The 18,856-nt window shown below is 39.3% G+C and overlaps 1 protein-coding gene across 1 annotated transcript in view; it reads right to left on the bottom strand.

Moving 5' to 3' along the window:
* LOC126937935 (contactin-associated protein-like 3) overlaps positions 1-18,856 on the bottom strand; it is a 235,546-nt gene that overhangs the window by 108,958 nt on the left and 107,732 nt on the right. Inside the window, exon 4 of the mRNA XM_050761826.1 lies at positions 6,394-6,541. Coding sequence (XP_050617783.1) covers positions 6,394-6,541 — 148 coding nt within the window. The remainder of the gene's footprint in view (positions 1-6,393; positions 6,542-18,856) is intronic.

Genomic DNA, 18,856 nt, shown 5'->3' with positions numbered 1-18,856 from the left:
AAAGAAAACAATAGAAATTTGTAAAAGGCCAAAAGAAAATAACTATAGACCATATTCTCCAGCAAGCTGAAATAGCCTTCAAAAATTCATATAAAATAAAGACAATTTTCAAGCAAACAAAAGCTATATGACAATTTATTACCAGTAGAACTGGGCTAAGACAAATATTAAAAGGAGTCTTTGTAGCTGAAAGAATTTGATTCAGAAAGAGCATGAAAATGCAGAGAAGGTAAATATGTGAGTAAATTCAAGTGAATACTGATCGCAAAAAAATTATAATATTAAATTTTGTGATTTAAAAATAAAAAAATACATACACGTATGTATGAAACTAAAATGTGTCAAGCTAGCACAAGGTCGGAGGGGTTTAACTAACATAAGTTGTACTTAAATCCTAGTATTGTTTGGAAAGTGATAAAAGTAGTAGTTCAAGTACCTAGGGGAACAAAATTAAAACAGGAAGCAATAGCGGAAAAACTGGAAAAATTAAACTTGATTAACTCAAAAGAAGAGGAGAGAAAGAGGAGTATAAAACAAGTGAACCAAATATAAAACAGAGAGTAACATGTCATCTACAATTTCACATATGTCAGTAATTACACCTAATATAAGTGGACTAAATATACCAACTAAAACTCAATGATTTCCAGACTGGGTTTAAATAATAAAGAAAGAGTCCTTATATATGAAGACAAAAAGTTTGAAAGGAAAGAATGGAAAAGATATTCCATGAAAACACTAATCAAAAGAAATCTGGTATAGCTATTCAGTACTATCATCAGAGAATGCAGACTTACAGGCAGGAGGCATTATTAGAAATAAATAAGGATATTTCATAATTACAAAAAATCAATTTTAAGGAAGATAAAACAATTTCCAATCTATATGCATTTAATGAAACAGCTTCAAAATATGTAAAGTATGTATCTCTCTTCATTATACTGGAATTCATAGTTCAGGCATGCTTATATCAGGGTAATGGTAGACACAGAGGAGGACAGTGGATACACCGTAAACTCAACTCTGCCTACCATTAGCCAAAGCAAGTCACGTGGCCGGCTCAAAAATCAGGGGGCAGGGAAGCATACGCCACTCACAGGCGCTGGCAAGGGACAGGTGCAGAATTGGTGCCAGTGATGCAAACTAGCACAGCATGTATATGTAAAAAGTGATAGAACAATTAAAGGAACTTCAGAGAGGTAGGTAGGTCTAACTTCATTAGCACACCAATGAAGCAATACAAACTTGGACTATCTCAGGAGTTATGAAAATTTCCCATGTCTCAAATTCTAACCAATGACAGGTAAAATTTTCAAAGGGAGAAAATAAAATTTGCTCCTTTTGTCCAGTCACTATTAATTTTGTTTTATTGGAAACCTCCACTTGCCATCTGTTGTTCCTACAGAAAACAGTACAGCACTCAGTTAATCCATATGAAACTGCTAATATTCAACTGTATTTGATCTACAAAATTGGCAATATGTGGTTCAACCTAATTTAGTGAAGCTAGAATGATGAATAAGAAGAGGACTGACTGGTAATAGCATAGATACATAAGACAGAGTCTGAATGACATATAAAACTATTTGAAGACTAAGTGATAAGAAAATGTAACAGAAAATGCATGAATAAAGAATTACCTATGAGTAATAAAAAATGATTTTCACTTGGGACATTATAAAAGAAATCTTCATGAAAAGAACAGTTTAGAATTCTGTTAATTATCTGGGCTGTACTCCAAGTATTAACATTTTAGAAAAGAATCCACCACTCCCAGACGCCCTCCCCCACCAAATTTTCCACCATTAAGGGACAAAAAAAGTGGCAAACCAAGCTCTTCTTGGTTATTTATACAGTCAACCTTCAATACTTTTTACTTCATGAATTATTGCCATGACTTACAAAGGAATAGAAGCCCAATCTCAACGTAACAGAAACGTGAATCAGACAAAAGCCATGTTTGAGTATTATCCAGTGAAAATAGTAAAACAGTAGCATGGAGTGGGATGTGAGCCCTTAAAATCTGCGCTAGTGGACTGGGAATTAAAGAGATGGAAAGGACACTAACCACTTGAGAAAACAACAGGAAGAGGACTGTTCTAGTTTTTCATTAATATCAAAGAAAGTGGAGTGATTTAAAGAACTCTGAAACTGAGGATAATTAAAGGTGGCACGATAAAAAGGAGGAAGGCACAGAATCAAAAACTAAATGTTTATATACAATACAATGAGGCTTGATGCCGTCTCTCTGAAAGGAGAAAAGAAGCTGCTGCCATCAATCAATGTAGCAATATAGCAAAACAAGTATCAATATAATTATCCTTTATAAAGCCTGAGCAGTTATTACCCATCAAGAACATGGAATTGATAGTCAGAGGACTGGAGTCCTCTCCCTGTCTCTGGTATTATTTGTAGCTCCTGCACTGCCGGACCTTGGTGTCTTCTCAGATTGCTCACTTGGAATATCTGGGTGTTAATAACTGCCTTTCTACTACATAAAGATGCATCAAATAGCAGATGGAAGAATGGAAACATAACTGTAAAATCTTATATTTGCTATTTTTACTAGAGTTATGACAATTTTTAATACTACAATTTATAACAATATAATCTCCAAGATACCTGCCTTGCCTGGATGGCTAGTATAAGAGAGAAATAAATATCTGAAATTTGGATTCATTATTCGGATTTTGTAATCATCTATCAGACTTTTTTCTGAATTGCTTCATTCATTCATTCACTCAATGCAAAGCTATGGGGCACTTAGTATGTTCCTGGCTCTGTATTAGTTGCTGATGTTACAGCAATGAATGTGCCTTACCTTGGTGTAGCCTGAAGTCTAATGAGGAAAAAGGAAATCAGGCCTCTAATAAGACAGATACGGATACATTATAAAAAGTGACTATAGCACATGAAGGCATACTATAGGCTTCCTGGGAAGTTATAATGAGGAACCAAATTTAGAGTGACGGCCTAGGAACCGTCATTTAAACTAAGATCCAAAGGAGGAAGAGTAAATAGCCAGTTGAGAACACGGGGAAGGAGCATTTCAAGCAGGGGAGACCACAGGCATAAAGGCTTTGAGTCAGTAAGAAGCTTGATACAATTGACAGTGGACAGGTAGCAGGTGATGGCAGCAAGAGGTGCCACTGGAGAGTTATCCAGGGACAAGCTCCTCCAGGCCTTGCTGGGAGTCTGGATGTTATTTTAGGAACAATGGAAAGCCACTGATGGTATTAAACAGGGACATAATTGTATTAGTTCAGCATTTTTAAAAGGTAACTTGAGTTGCAGTGTGGAGAATATAATGTAGTATGTCAGCTATGAGCAGACACAGAATGACCTAAACTTGGAAGGCAATTTCCATCTTCCGTGGGACACCAAGTTTAGATTAAGTCGGTAGTAGAGCTGGAGAGAGCTGAAATCAGGCAAGGTGTAATGTGGAGGGAAGAATACAGAATTTCGTGATTCACTGGACATGGAGGGCAAGGGAGATAGATGCGTCAAGGACTCATAGGGTTCTGGCAAAAGAATCTGGGAGTTCCCTTTTGTTCTTGAGAGATGCCCTCAAAGGCCTGGGCAGGCAGTAGAGCATAGGGAATTTATTTTTCTAAGGGCTCTGGGAACCAATCCTAGTGTCTTGGGTGTGGCTTTAAGCATGTTTGAACAATCGGATGTGCATGTTTTTCCTAGGAATCATCCTGATTATTGTGTGGACTAAAAACTGGAAAGGTCAAGACCAGAGATGAACAGCTGATTTAGGAGGCTGGTGCTCATTTAGGCTAAGCTGGAGGGAAAGACAGAAATTCAAAACATTTAGGAGACAGAATCGGGTTTCAGTCAATAGGTGGCTGTTGGTATCGTTTTATAAGATGGAAGACAATGGAAAATGAGAAGATAGACAACTGAGTTTTAAGTGTTCACAGAGCCAGTGAAGAGAGGTTGGTACCAGAGGTTGGAGCTGGGCTGCAGATACATATTTGAAAGTTATCAGCCAGCGTGTAAATGCTACTGAAAACTCATGGAAGTGGATAAAAGGCTCAGAGAGAGCTTGGGAGCAGGATAGAAGACCTAGAACCAATCTGTGGATAATGTTAGCCTTTAAGGAGTGGCAAGAAGAGTAGCATGCAAAGGTGCATGGAAAAACAGGTGTCAAGAAGGGCCCAAGGCCATCTGTGCTCATGGCTTTATTCTGCACTTGAGCAGCAACTCTGGGAGAACCTACAACCGATCCCCAGGCTATAAGTGGAAATAGAGGTACATTCATAGACTAAGCCAGGAGTCTGTGACAACACATACAGTTTAAAGGAATAATGAATCTATCATTGCAAATGAAGTGTAGAAAAGCTAATAAAACTACGGCTGGGCAGTCCCAGCTATTCAGGAGGCTGAGGTGGGAGGATCCATGGGGCCCAGGGGTGCGCTATGATGATCAGGTGTCTGAACAAATTTTAGCATCAAATGGTGATCTCTCCAAGCGGAGGACCACCAGGTTGCTTAAGGAGGCGTGAACTAGCCCAGCTCCCAAATGAAGCAGGTGAAGGCTCCCGAGCTGATCAGCAGCGGGACTGTGCCTGTAGCCACTGCACTCCAGCCTGGGCAGCACAGTGAGAACTTGCCTCTCAAAATACAAAGAAATAAACTGATAAATACATAACTAGATAAATGGGAAGAGATGCTGCATGGCAGGGATATTATAAGTCATTATAAGCAATGTTCTAGAAAACAAACAGGGCAGTGGAAATGCAAATGAAAATACTGAAACTACCATTATTAACATAAGTCCTAAAGGATTGTATTACTGTCAACAATAAAAATAAAATGACCATACTTGAACAATTATTCTTCTAAGGCACAAAAGACAATGTAGATGTCCACTTGTTCTAAATAATTACTTTTAGTTAGTTAGCAATGGTCATATATTATCTGTCTGCATGTTTGGGTTTTTTTTACTAGTAATCCCTTATGGCCAACAGCATGTTTACAGAAGTTAATGGTGCCAGCAGATTGCATGGCAGCTGCATCGCCCACTGGCCCTTCCTGGAATCAGGCATGGCGCTTTGATCTTCCTGGTACCAACCTCCAGCCCAAGGAACCGCAGTAATATCTCTTCATGAAGGAACATCAAGTTAATGGCAAATCCCATCAAAGAGCATGTTCTACTCTGAAGTCAGTAAACCTGAAGTTGTTTCAGAGTAATGAGAGGAGAAGGTAATTTCATAGCATCAAAGAGAAATTCTAAATATCAGACATCTTAGCCATTGAAACAGACAGCACAGTTATAGGCCCCAGAAAAAAAACAGGGATGGAAGGAAATGAACAATAAGTGGAAGAAAAAAGACTGTTGGTAAAGCAACACCATTATATTTAGCCCTGTAGAAGTGTAAACACTAAAAAACAGAGGCAGACTTAGGAAATGAACTGGGTTGTACACGGGTTAAGTAATAAAATGGAAAAATAGTATCCGAGACATTAAATGCTGCATGAATGACAGATGTTGTTATCATGCTTTAGAAAATTAATACTCTGCAGGGCTAAAGCTGTGACTAGGCAGAGAATGGGAGTGACTGTGTGTAAATGGTGTGATATGAACGTCCGGCCTGACCCAAGTTGAAGCCACTTAAGACATTTCCATCCAGGCTACTCTTTGACTTGTTCTCCAGTTTTATACAAGGGTATTTTTAAATTTTATTCCATTTTGACAATAATTTTAAAGCATTTTTATGATAATGTAAAGAAAGAATACAAGTATGCTCTAGAACATCAAGTGGCAACTGTGTCACTGAGTACCACCAAATAATTTCACTGCCTGCTTTTTGTTTGCATTATATTCATGTCAGCTCCATCCTTTCCACTTTTATAACAAGGAATAGATGAGAAAAGAGGCTGACTAAACACAGGCTCCCACCAACTGAAGATCAAGTGAAGCGACAGCATGCTGTGCAAAAGAGGACGTTAGTAGAGAAAAACACAGAGAACTAAGAGATTGCGAGAAATCACCCCACTGCCCCCAGTACCACTCCTGTTTTCCCAGACAGGGTGTCATCTCAGCTTCAGAAAAATAGCATCATCTGTTGTTAGTTTGAATTGTATTAGGTTGATTAGATGTCTACCACATTGCAAGCACTTTGCTAAACTCTGGGAATCTAAAGACAAATAAGTTTCAGTTCAGGTCCACCTCTAAATTCGACTATAAAAGACAGTAACTGAAGTCCATATTGTCATGGGAAGACACTAGAAGCTTTCCATAAAAACCAGTTCCACTTGCCCAGCTATTTAAAAAGACAGAAAAAGTCAAGTTCAACATTTCATGCTGACATTGGCTTTCACAGTTTGGCTTTGACAGAATCTCATGCTGACCTTGATTTCACACAGGGAATAAAGGCCACTTACTATATGCACATCCGTACACTTCGATCCGCATTCCAATCCTACCCCTGGGGTTCCAGGTTAAAGGGAGAAAGCGCAGGAACCTGGCTTCAAAGGGAGGCTGGAGTCTGTAGTGCACCACACTGTCTGCGTTTGTGTTTCCTGGAAAACCCTAGGAGAAAACAGAGAAAGGGATCAATGTATCTGCAGGATGTACCATCTTCATGTTGTCACCTCTCATGGCAATGAGCAATGTACGCTCGCTTTGCTAATATGCAAAAAGCTGCTGTTTTAAAGGAAACACTGCTAATGGTTAACAAGGATGTGACAACCTCTCCAGTCCCTGGATTAGTCACCATTGTCTAAGTTATCTTTATTTACAAGGTAGTTTAAATTTCATCCACACCATTACAATGACTATAAACATGGCGACCTCCATGAAGTTCACTTTTCAAAAATGCTATCCCACAAATTCCTCCCTAATCAAGTGGTAAGGATGCTCACAAAAAGCCACATGACATGGCAGGGCAATCAAGCACCATGGTCACACGCAAAGGAGCAGCAGTGAGAATCCTGGAATCTGCAGTGAGATAGTTGGAAGGGACCTAGACGTGATTCCAGCCCCACACTCTTAATTTATAAATGAGAAACTACAGTCTAGGAAGAAGAAAGGACTCTCTGGAGGTAGGACAGCTATCACAGAGTGTGGCAGGATTACATCTGGCTTTTATTTCAACGGCAGCATTCATTCCATGTTATCAGGCTGAATCCACTTCACAGCGAACTCAGCTGCACGCACCTGTGGCCTGCTTCCCGGGAGCGTCAAGAGGAGCACACTGCCACTATCTGCTCCAGGGCAAAGGGGCGTGCTTTCACTCTTCACTCCATCTTGCTATCTGAACATAGGGAAGGATCAGAGTGCAAGCAAACAAAGTTGTTTTAGATATTTTTTTCATTGTTTTCAGATTTTTAAGAATATGGCATGTGTGAGAACAAGGAAAGGGTTAATGCTCTTGTGCTATCACCTAACATGACTGGGGCACATAGTTAATATCTATGTATGGCACAGGCCAGCAGTTAGTTCAACCAAGAATCAAGAATGTTTCCTACCTAATTATTTTACTTTACTAAAGAATGTACCAGGCTTAGGGCCGGGCACATTGCCTCACGCCTGTAATCCCTGCACTTTGGGGGCTGAGTCGGGCGGATCATGAGGTTAGGAGATCTAGACCATCCTGGCTGACACAGTGAAACCCTGTCTCTACTAAAAATACAAAAAAAGTCAGCCGGGTGTGGTGGCGGGCGTCTGTAGTCCCAGCTACTCACGAGGCTGAGGCAGGAGAATGGTGTGAACCTGGGAGGTGGAGCTTGCAGTGAGCCGAGATTGCACCACTGCACTCCAGCCTGGGCGACAGTGTGAGACTCCATCAGAAAAGGAAAGGAAAGGAGAGGGGAGGGGAGGGCAGGGGAGGGGAGGGGAGGGCAGGGGAGGGGAGGGGAGAGGAGAGGGAAAGAAAAAGAAAAGGAAAGGAAAGAAAAGAACAAAAACAAAAACAAAAAACAATGTACCAGGTTTAACAACAAAACAAAGAGAATGAAGATCAGCCTGCCTAGTATCAGACCACCAATGGGTCTCCCTGTGTAAAAACACACGGAAATAAAAATATAGGAAATGCCTTAGTGAATGTGATCAATTTCAAATGCTAGTGTAGATGTCAGAGTTGGTAATAGTTCATCTATTACTAATTCATGCCAATTCCGAGACAATCATTTCCCTTTTTTTTTTTTTTTGAGACAGGGTCTCACTTTGTCTTCCAGGCTGGAATGCAGTGGCACGGTCTTGGCTCACTGCAACCTCTGCCTCCCAGATTCAAGCAATTCTCATGCCTCAGCCTCCCCAGTAGCTGGCATTACAGGAGCACGCCATGACACCTGGCTAATTTTTGTATTTTTAGTAGAGACGGGGTTTCACCATGTTGGCCAGGCTGGTTTCAAACTCCCAGCCTCAAGTAATTTGCCCACCTGGGCCTCCCAAAATGCTGGGATTACAGTCATTGAGCCACCATGCCCAGCCAGAGATAATCATTTCACTTTTGTTCCAACTAAAGGGTCATGTACATCAACATTTTTTGAGTTAACAATCGCTATACCAACTTCAGGTAAAATATTTGCATACCCTCTGCACTCACAACCTTCTGTCTGGACAGCCCAGGCTGACCTATATAAAAGAAGCCATATCCCAGCTCCACCACCTCCACCACCTCAAGCCCTGTTACTCTCTGCTGCAAGCTGCAGTTTCTTCATCAGTAACATTGATCTTGAAGGACTGGAGCACTGATTGAGATAACACCTGGAAATCAATCAGCCTACCACCTGTGTGGAGGTGGCTGCTGCGACTGTGACCCAGGCTGGTCATTGTTGGCATGGTTGGTAGAGATGGTTGATCCATCAGACTCTGAATCCTTTTATTTGGGTTCTAATTTGAGTTTAACATCTAAGACATACAGCCAAGCTAATACAGGAACATCAGATCCTATGAGCATTTTGACTCCAATGTTAAAATTCAGTTGCAGAATTAAAATCACATTTTTTCATAGCTGAATAAACTTTGTAAACTTCAGTAAAAACAATACAATAAAAACCTTTCAAAGGAACCCTACCAAAACAGAATTTTTTTCACCTTTATATGCCAAATGTTATTTCTTTCTCAATTTGTTTCAAAGTATAAACTCTGGAAAATATACTTCTGAGTGATGTGATAATAGCATCAAGTAGCAAAATAAAATTTAATGTCAATTTTTGCTTAATTAAAATAGATTAACATTTAAGCAACTTTAAATAGACATTAATCATTTATGAATAAGGCAGATGAGAAACATACTCTTTGCAACTTCAGAGATATCAATAAAAAATCAAACATTTATTACATATGACTAAAAAATATATATATATATATATTTTTTTTTTTTTTTTGAGACGGAGTCTCGCTCTGTCGCCCAGGCTGGAGTGCACTGGCCGGATCTCAGCTCACTGCAAGCTCTGCCTCCCGGGTTTACGCCATTCTCCTGCCTCAGCCTCCCGAGTAGCTGGGACTACAGGCGCCCGCCACCTCGCCCGGCTAAGTTTTTGTATTTTTTTTAGTAGAGACGGGGTTTCACCGTGTCAGCCAGGATGGTCTCGATCTCCTGACCTCGTGATCCGCCCGTCTCGGCCTCCCAAAGTGCTGGGATTACAGGCTTGAGCCACCGCGCCCGGCCTAAAATATATTTAAAAGTATATATAATCACATTAATGCATTTGAAATTTGAGAAATCACATTATTAATGTCTTATATAGAATTATAACCAGCTTTATGAGATACCAACCAAATGAACCATTGTTCTTTAAAGATAGAGGAATTAAAGAGAATACATTTTGGGCAGGAAAGAGTTATACTAGCATTTCACTGTCATAACATTCAGGGCTTATTATTGAAATAACCTTATCTGTAACAATAAAATAATGTGTGTCTTAAAAATATGCAGTGAAGTCTCTTATTCATTATATTCAAAGTTTGCTTTGAGAGTTTCCAGAGCAGACATGAATTCACGGGTGAGCACATGACCACTACGGATAGAAAGAATGGCGAACACAAAGACCTATTCCTGCTTTGTTTTATTAAGGTGGAAAAACGAAGCTTCCAGAAGGATAAGCCAGCTCTTACAGAAATATGCAACCTTGAACAATTCTGCAGAGGCTTACATCTTCATTTTAGACTAAATAACAAAAGTTACAGCTCTGTGGAGAGGGTACAGAGAATGGTTTTTGGAAGCCATAGTCCTTCAAATTCTTTTCTGTCTTAGCAGGCATGTGACCTTGGGAGAAATGATCATCTTTCTTTGTAAAGTAGAAAAATTACATCTATCTGGCAATCTTGGTAAGAATTAAACTAGTTAATGTATATAATGTATTTGTAAAATTATAAATCATTTATTTTTTTACAGCATTCCTCTGAAATTTGTGTGTGTGTGTGTGGTGTGTTCATGTATGAAAGCTCCATCTTACTGAAAGTCACTAAGTTTGATGTGGATTCTCTGTCTTTGATGGCATTCTAGCTAAGGATTATATTAAGTAATCAAAAATGAATATTTTCAGATAAAATTATCAGTTTCCCTAGGTATACATGAAAGTGACTGAAACCTGTGGCTTGGAGTCCACTCACATGCTGGAAATAGGTTTCATAAATAATTTAGGAATTAATGACATTAGTGAAAAATTTTCAACACTCTACTTTGATTTTTAGCGGTCACATGAGCTAAATCTAACAGTCACGGTCAGTGATGCTGCTCATGTGATATCCTGGTCTGCAAAATGTTAAGCACATGGATACTTGTGGTTGAGTATGAAATACCAGATTGACAGCCATCAGCAGAAAAAAATCTGTCAATGTTTAAGACTCATCAACAATTTTTTTAAGAAGACTGTTAGAAATTTATTTTTCCAAATTTGTCATTTTGCAGTTTCTGTTTTAGTGGATTTTTATCAAATCTTTATTTTAAATTACAAGATACTGAATTTTAAAATAAGCATTAAATCTCTACTATGCATAGGGCCACCACTGTCCTGTGCAATTTCACGCCTCAATTCAGTTAGTGCTCACAAAAGATGTTAGAAAAGCTTGTCTAAAAGAAATAGATTCTTCAGCAGCTTCAGTTTATTATTAGTTTCCCAAACACTCAAATGTACTACAAGAGATTCTTATTTTAATATGCTGTTATTATTTTAAGCTGTCTGTGTGGGGGGTAAGAAAGTGCCCGTGAGTCCTTGAGTTCTAATTTTGTTTCCTTAATGGCCAGACTGTGCTGATATTGGACACAAATTTTAGTGTTTGTAATCTCAGCTTCTTTATAAGTAACATGGGAATAATACTAACTGCTTTGCCCAATTATAGCTTGTTGGAAGATGTTTCTGTAGGTGACTTGAAAATTCTAAGGAACTATACAAATGAAAGATACTGTTAAGCTGCTCCCTGTAATGCCTGTTAACAAGATTATTTGATTAAGACACTTTGTTAATTATAAGTGTTGTATGAAGAAATTGTATTAACTCTAAGTATAGAGCATTAATAATATAATTACCATGACATATGCCCTAATATTTTATGAAGCAATTAAAATGTTTCTATAGATTATTAAAAATTAGCATATTATCTTTATCACCTTAGTATGACTAGTACAATTCTATTTATGCAAAGAGTTAATCAGTAAAAAGCAAAATGAAAGATATAAAACAATATGATATGTAAGTGTAAATATGTGTGAACAAAAGAATTGTAATTTTTAAAAGAATATGTACAAATAAAACACATTGGACTGGGGAAATGTGAATCATGTATAAAAAATATAATTAATGAATGAATGAACACCAAGGCAAGAGCAGGGCCTTATGCAGACCAGACTGATCGTTCCTTAATGATTTCCCACCGAGGAAGGTGACTCATGGAAACCTTGGCCTCTGATGTCTAAATACAATAAATAAACAAAAAAGTGGCTCCAGCACGTGGACCCAGTGCCTGCTGAAGAGCTGTTAACTTCCGCTGCTGCCCCCTCAACCTCCTCTGTTCTCAGGATGCCCCTGGGTGAAGAAAGGACTCCCGGCAAGTGGGACCTGGGGCTGCCACAGAGCCCTCCCATGGACACACACAGGACTGTGAGGCCATGGCTCCAGCAGGATGCTGGCTCCTGCGATTGTCAAAGACTTCAGCTCAGTTGTGGAGTTTCCCGTAAGTCATCAAAGATACATCATATGATGAACACAGGATGCAAGGCTAGAGAGACCTGGGTCTGAGACCAAGTCCCAGCATGTACTGGTTCTGTGACTGCGGGTAAGATACTCAAACACGCAGAGCCTTCTCCTCTGAACACTGGGGAGAATGACGATCGGGACTCACAAGAGTCTCACGTATCTCTAAAGCTCTTAGCATAGGACTAGCATGTGGTAAATAATCAATTAGTAGGAAACATTGCTTATTGCTATCTGTTAATACTAAGTGATATTTCCCCTTACTCATTCTCACAATGCTACTCTTTGAAAGCCAGGATGAATCTATGGACCTTCTCCTGTGATTCTCAGCCGGACTCAACGTAATCCCTTAAGTCTACATCCCCTCACTAGCAGATGACATTAGGCAAGGATGATACTGCTTTTGTCCCTGCTATTTTCAGAAGATGACAGATAATGGTGTAACATTCATAACTGCTTCTTATCTAAATTAGGATCGATAAGTGCCTATGTGAACAGTTGCACTTAATTATTTTAAAGTGCTCATGTATGCATTATTAGTATTTTACTAACCATTAGAATACAATGTTTATTAACACAAATAAGTGTGACTCTGCCTTTTTCTAGCATTATTAAATGAACTGAAGTAGGAATTAAGAAATGTGGGTGATGGCTCCAGCTTTTTCATTAATTAGCTGTGAGAGCAATGGTATGTCACCTGAGGCTTCACGTTAGCTGGAAAGCACGCTACAAAGGACTATGGTGCCGGGCGCAGTGGCTCACGCCTGTAATCCCAGCACTTTGGGAGGCTGAGGCCGGTGGATCACCTGAGGGCAGGAGTTCGAGACCAGCCTGACCAATATGGTGACACCCCATCTCTACTAAAAAAACAAAAATACAAAATTTAGCCGAGCATGGTGGCGTGCTGCTGTAGTCCCAGCTACTCAGGAGGCTGAGGCAGGAGAATCACTTGAACCGGGGAGGTGGAGGTTGCAGTGAGCTGAGATTGCGCCATTGCACTCCAGCCTGGGTGACAGAGTGAGACTCCATCTCAAAAAAAAAAAAAAAAAAAAAAAAAAAAAAAAAAAAAAAAAAAAAGAATACTGTGGAATGTAAAGTTTTCTCTAGCACTAAAAAAGCATGGCCTGAAATAGTGAGTTTAGACAAAAATAATTGTTAGAGGGAAAATCAATGAATAATTAATGACAGCAAGAGTACCTTTCTGAAAAAAATGTATGTGCATATACACTTATGCATATCTTTAATTAAATATATATAATCATTGAAAAATGAAACACTGCAAATATATTTGTACATTGATACTTGAGCATCCTATCATTTTTTAAATAAAAATGAATTAATTTACCATGTTTGAATCATAAGTCAAAAAGAGAAAAACAAAGTGTAGTGCATGTTTAAGAAAGACAAATAAATGTTTCCTTGTGTTTGCTCACTACTGGTAACTGTGAGGAAATGATCATTCAGAAACATAAAGCAATCCAAAATATGAATCAAGATTAACTTAAATGAAAATTTTAAAATAATCCAGATAATGAGGAGAGCAGAACTGGCCACTTAGCTCTCTGTATATAGTGCATATAACTAAACATATCGCAGCTTAACAGGGCTTCTTACTGAGATATTGCTATTGACCTTAAATGATCACATTAAATGTTACAATACCTTTTGTAAAAGCAGGTAATTCATCTAACTTGTCATTTGACTTGGATCTGGGACAAATTTCCTGTGTGAGATCGATCAGCATGTATTCTTGCTCTCAGGATTCCTTATTATAATTATAAACCTTTGTGCTTTATAAAAGTTCAGGGTATTATGCTGGTGCCATCTCTGGTTTCTCAGAGACTTTCAACAACCAGCCTAGTTCTGGGACATGGTAGGCACCGTTGTAAAACCAGGAATTCTTCAAGGAGAATAAATGTCTGCTGTGTTGAATTTTATGCTAGGTTCCCCAAGATCTGCACCTTTTTCTCAACCCTCCCAGTATTTACCAGTGTTTAATGCATAGTTGGTTCCAGGCAAATACTGGTGCATTGACTTGATTGTTAGAGTTAGTCTTCCTAATGCTATATTCTATCCAGTCTCTCTAAACCCAGCTCCTCGTTTCGCCATGAGGAGCCGCACCTGTCTTCCTTTGCCTGGGTGACTCAGAGATGCCCACTCCATCTTCATCTCTGGACTCACCACAAGTAATTACTTAGTACTTCCCACCAACTGCAGAGCAATTTACTTAATTGGAATGTTTTCACACTTTTTCATCCCTCAGAATCAACCTGCACAGATGAAAAAATTAGCTAGGGAATCACTATTATTAAATCAACGATCTAATCAGCTTTTGTTATTCTAACTGAAAACTGTAATCATTTGTTTGTTTGACATATTTACTCTCTGACCATCAGATAAATTCACTTATTTTGTCCATTTTAACTATGATCAAATATATATTTTTTCACATAAGAATCTGTGAGCATTAAACTGGATGTTCCATATGACCTTATCCCTGAATATTAGATGTTGGATATGCACATACAAATGGTTATGATTGTTATGATCAGTGTGGCATTATGGAAAATAGTTCATAGTCTTGATAGTCTGAGAATCGCTATGATGATAGTTTCAAAAACATTTAGGATACTTGTTCGCTATTTTTAATTTTAGTTTTTAGCAACAAAAATCATTTAAAAGCAAACAAAATTATTTCACCATAGTTTTACATTTGTAATCATTTATAATATGTTCTAAGAGAAAGCCATCTCTACCTACAAAATATCTACTGCATAAGATGCAATTTTATATCTCTGTGTCTCTCTCACACAAGATCCATCAATGAACAATATTGACAGCATTGAGAATAAGAATACTGAATGAGTCAGGCCCAGGTTGAGTATTTTCTGTCACTATGAGGCAGTCACATCCTCCTATTTGGTTAGGATCTGCAAACAGAGTAACTAGACTCAAAAGGTGCCACCTGCCTAGAATAACATTAGTATTAGATAATAGGACTTGCTCGTAGCTTATCTGGCAGTGCACTAAAAATTCTGTGTCTATGAATTTGTAAAACAGCAGCAACAACATGAGGTACATGGAAGTTCAATGTCCTAGGGTCAAAGTTGCGCTTTGAAACTGCCTTTGCACAAATTCTAACAGTGACATTGAAACTGCCTTTGCACAAATTCTAACAGTGACAAAATTCTGGCAGTGGGGAGACCTGATCTAGTTAACTCCCCTCTTGCCCTTGACCTTCAAGCTGCCTTTAATCATTCCTGGCCTTGGGCAAGCCAACTGTGGGAGACCTTTAGTCTATAGTTTAAATGATAATAGCCCTTCCCCAAAACTAAAGCTAATGACAGACCACCAGGCTAGGAGAATAGAGGAGCCTAAATTCTGCTAAAATGTAGACATAAATGATTGCTAGCCATTTGTCCAGAGGTCACGAGATATGCAACTTCCTCATTAATTCCAGCAGATAACATCAGTATCGTAGAATCTAAGATTAGCCTTTTGAGGTATCTTTTCAGGTTTTTTGCATGTCTGACTACCGATGGCTCCACCTGGACCCGCCAACCGCTCCTGTGGCCCCACCCAGAAGTAACTCGGTATGCAGGAGAATCATTTCCCACACCCTATGATTATACCCCCAACCAATCAGCAGCAAGCATGCATTGCCTAGCCACCCCCAGCCCTTCACCCAAACTACCTTTGAAAAACGCCTAACCTATGAGCCTTCGATGAGACTGACTTGACTAATAACTTCATCTCTAAAGTGGTGTGGCCAACCTTGAGTTAATTTAAACTCCTTCTTTACTGCAAATACGCAAATACCATGGTTTTTTTTTTTTTTTTTTTTTTTTTTTTTTTTTTTGCAGCCAGCAAGAAGAACCCATTGGGCAGTTACACAATCAGAAGAGCTACTGTGGCTTGTAGAAAGCCTGGCATACACAGAACAACAGAATCCAACAAGACAACAGGAGAATAACCAGTAGGTCTACAGTCAGGGCCTAGGTTCTGAGTAAGCACACCACTAGCAATTCCTTTATTCTCCAGATGGAAAGAGTAGAATAGTTTACCACAGTTATGAATACATGTGGGGAGACAATAGGTCCTTAAAGGGTTTGAAAGGCTTTTCAGCTTCTTCTGTTACAGTAGTTAGTCAGACATGAGTAGAGAAGAAGAGGACCCCTCAACCCCAGGAATTTCAGGCAAACATCAGGTGATGGTCAGGCAGTTGTTACACTGTCTCTCTAAAATAGTAATTTTATTTTATTTCCCACAATGCCAGGGAAAGGCAGTCTCGCAGTAGATACAAACACCTGAAACTGGTGATCAGAAGCTTCCCGATATGATCTCAGGAGCTGGGTGAGTGACTCAAGCATGCACACTAAGAGGCAAAACGGCAGAGTTTAACTGGTATATGACCTCCTTCTAGGAACATGCATACAATTCCAGTGAACACACTATGCCTATGTCCCCTCCCAAGTGCTGACAGGCCACTGTGCATGTGGAATGCCAATGTATAAAACCCCAAGTCGGGAGGCTGAGGCAGGAGAATGGCGGGAACCCGGGAGGCGGGGCTTGCAGTGAGCTGAGATCTGGCAACTGCACTCCAGCCTGGGCGACACAGCGAGACTCCGTCTCAAAAAAAAAAAAAAAAAAACACCCAGTCAAAGGGCAAACTGTGCACTTGAATCTCTCAGGTCGCCAGCTTGGCCCTCTTCCAAATGTACTTGACTTCCTTTGGTTCCTGCTCTGAACCTTTTTAATAAACATTCACTCCTTCTCTGAGTCTCTGCCTCAGTCTCTCCCTCTGCCTTAAGCTCCTCGGTTGAATTCCTTCTTCTGACGTAGCAAGAACTGAGGTTGTTGCAGACCTGTACAGATCTGCCACTGCTAACATGACCCCAGTAAAGGTGCCAGTGATGTTTGATGTAACATCTCAGTGAGAGGCTTCACCTTTTCAGAACAGGCAGGGATCCCCTGACTGCAATTCCCAACCAACCCCCAAAACTGGCAAACTTGATTTTTAATGATGGGTGGCTTAATTTGTAAAACAGGCTGACTCTAGGATGGGACTGTTTTTTACTGGCCAGTCATAAATGTCCCAAATACTTGAGTTCAGTTTGACACTATTGCTATTTACCTAGGGATGTTTTATATGCTTAGGAAGCTTAAAATTTGTAGCAAAGTTACATTTTCTTCTTATCACATGCAAGGTGTCAGCAGCTATCAGTGATTCATCTGCATATTGAATCAGCATGAAACTCTAAGGTGAGGAAAATTACTTTAAGTTCTCCTGAACAGTAAATATCCAGAGAATACAGTAGGTGAATCTCTGAATCTTGAGGAATCCATTGCCACAAATACTGAAAGCTGCCATAGGTAAATGTAAAGACGAACCCTGATTTCTCATTTAAAGGTACAGAAAAAAGCCTGGACAAAAGTCTAATGCAGAAAAATATGTAGTTAACATAGGTATTGTAATTAAAATAGTAGCAAGGTCAGGTAGCACAAGCACAGGTACCAGAAGAATCACAAACATATTTATTTCTATAAGATCCTGTACAAATCCATGAACAGGTCCACCTTCCCTGTCAAATTTTCCTTCCTTTTTCACAGGTAACACAGAAGTATTACAAAGTGAATGCCCCTTATTACAGCTCATTTTCCTAATTAAAAAATGTATAGATTCTATTTCTTATAATTGAGCTATTCCCTGTTGTAAGCTATTTAATTATAGGACTGATATATTTTACTAAAATATTTGTTACTGGGATTCAGAAAAATGGATCTACTTCTTGTGAATTTCTTGATCTATTCCAGTGTAAGGTGAGATTGCCACTCCCAACTGTCCCTATTGGTTTCAGAAGGCACATCTTTACCATATCAGGTGCCTTGTCTCCCAGGGCTCCAAAATAATTTCACCTAGAATACAGAATGGGTGGCGGGCATTAGTTTACACAGTGAGTCCCTTTCCAACAAATATAGCTAGATGCATCAGGAGACTAGATAAAAGCATGCTTCTTTTACAAAGGATCTATTTGCAGAGTAATTTCAGAGCAGCAAGAACAGACACAAGGTTGTCCAGAGATACCCAAAACATTAAAAAAAAAAAAAAAAAGGTCAGAAGAAATTACAGAATACATGGCTCCAGGGTTCTCTCTCTCTCTCTCTCTCTCTCTCTCTCTCTCACACACACACACACACACACACACACACACACACACAAAAGGAACACGAAAAGATTAAGATGGGGAAAAGAAACAGACACATAAAAGTCTCTGCTTCCCAACTCAAAGGTTTCCTCATTATGTCAGTTTTGCCCACTAGTTTGCACCGTTTGCCAATTATTTCTCATCTAGTTTCTCAGGAGAAAAATCTCCTAGAGAAGATAATAAAGCTTCAGACTCAGGTTGAATCCTTTGCATCTTCCTTAATTTCTTCAGCATCCCCTTTTTGAATATCCTGGTTTCTTACAACAGTGATACATCAACTTTCCATTAGGGCATTCCTTTTTATTTGTTGTTGGCTCCCAATAAAGTCTGTCTCCTCTGTGAACTGGGCAGCTAACACTGCAGCCTGAAGTTCTTCCCCACATTTTCCCAAAACGGATTGCTGGCACCAACTGCCCGCCCTTGCCATCTAACTATTTTTTCTCCTGACAATTGCTGGCAGGGAAATTCCTGGCAACAAGGCCGCTATAAAAGGTAGAGGA

The sequence above is a fragment of the Macaca thibetana genome, chromosome 15, assembly GCF_024542745.1.
Source record: "Macaca thibetana thibetana isolate TM-01 chromosome 15, ASM2454274v1, whole genome shotgun sequence".
Classification (NCBI taxonomy): domain Eukaryota; kingdom Metazoa; phylum Chordata; class Mammalia; order Primates; family Cercopithecidae; genus Macaca; species Macaca thibetana.
Note: the sequence above shows the minus strand (reverse complement) of the source record. Positions and strands in the feature narration are given on the sequence as shown.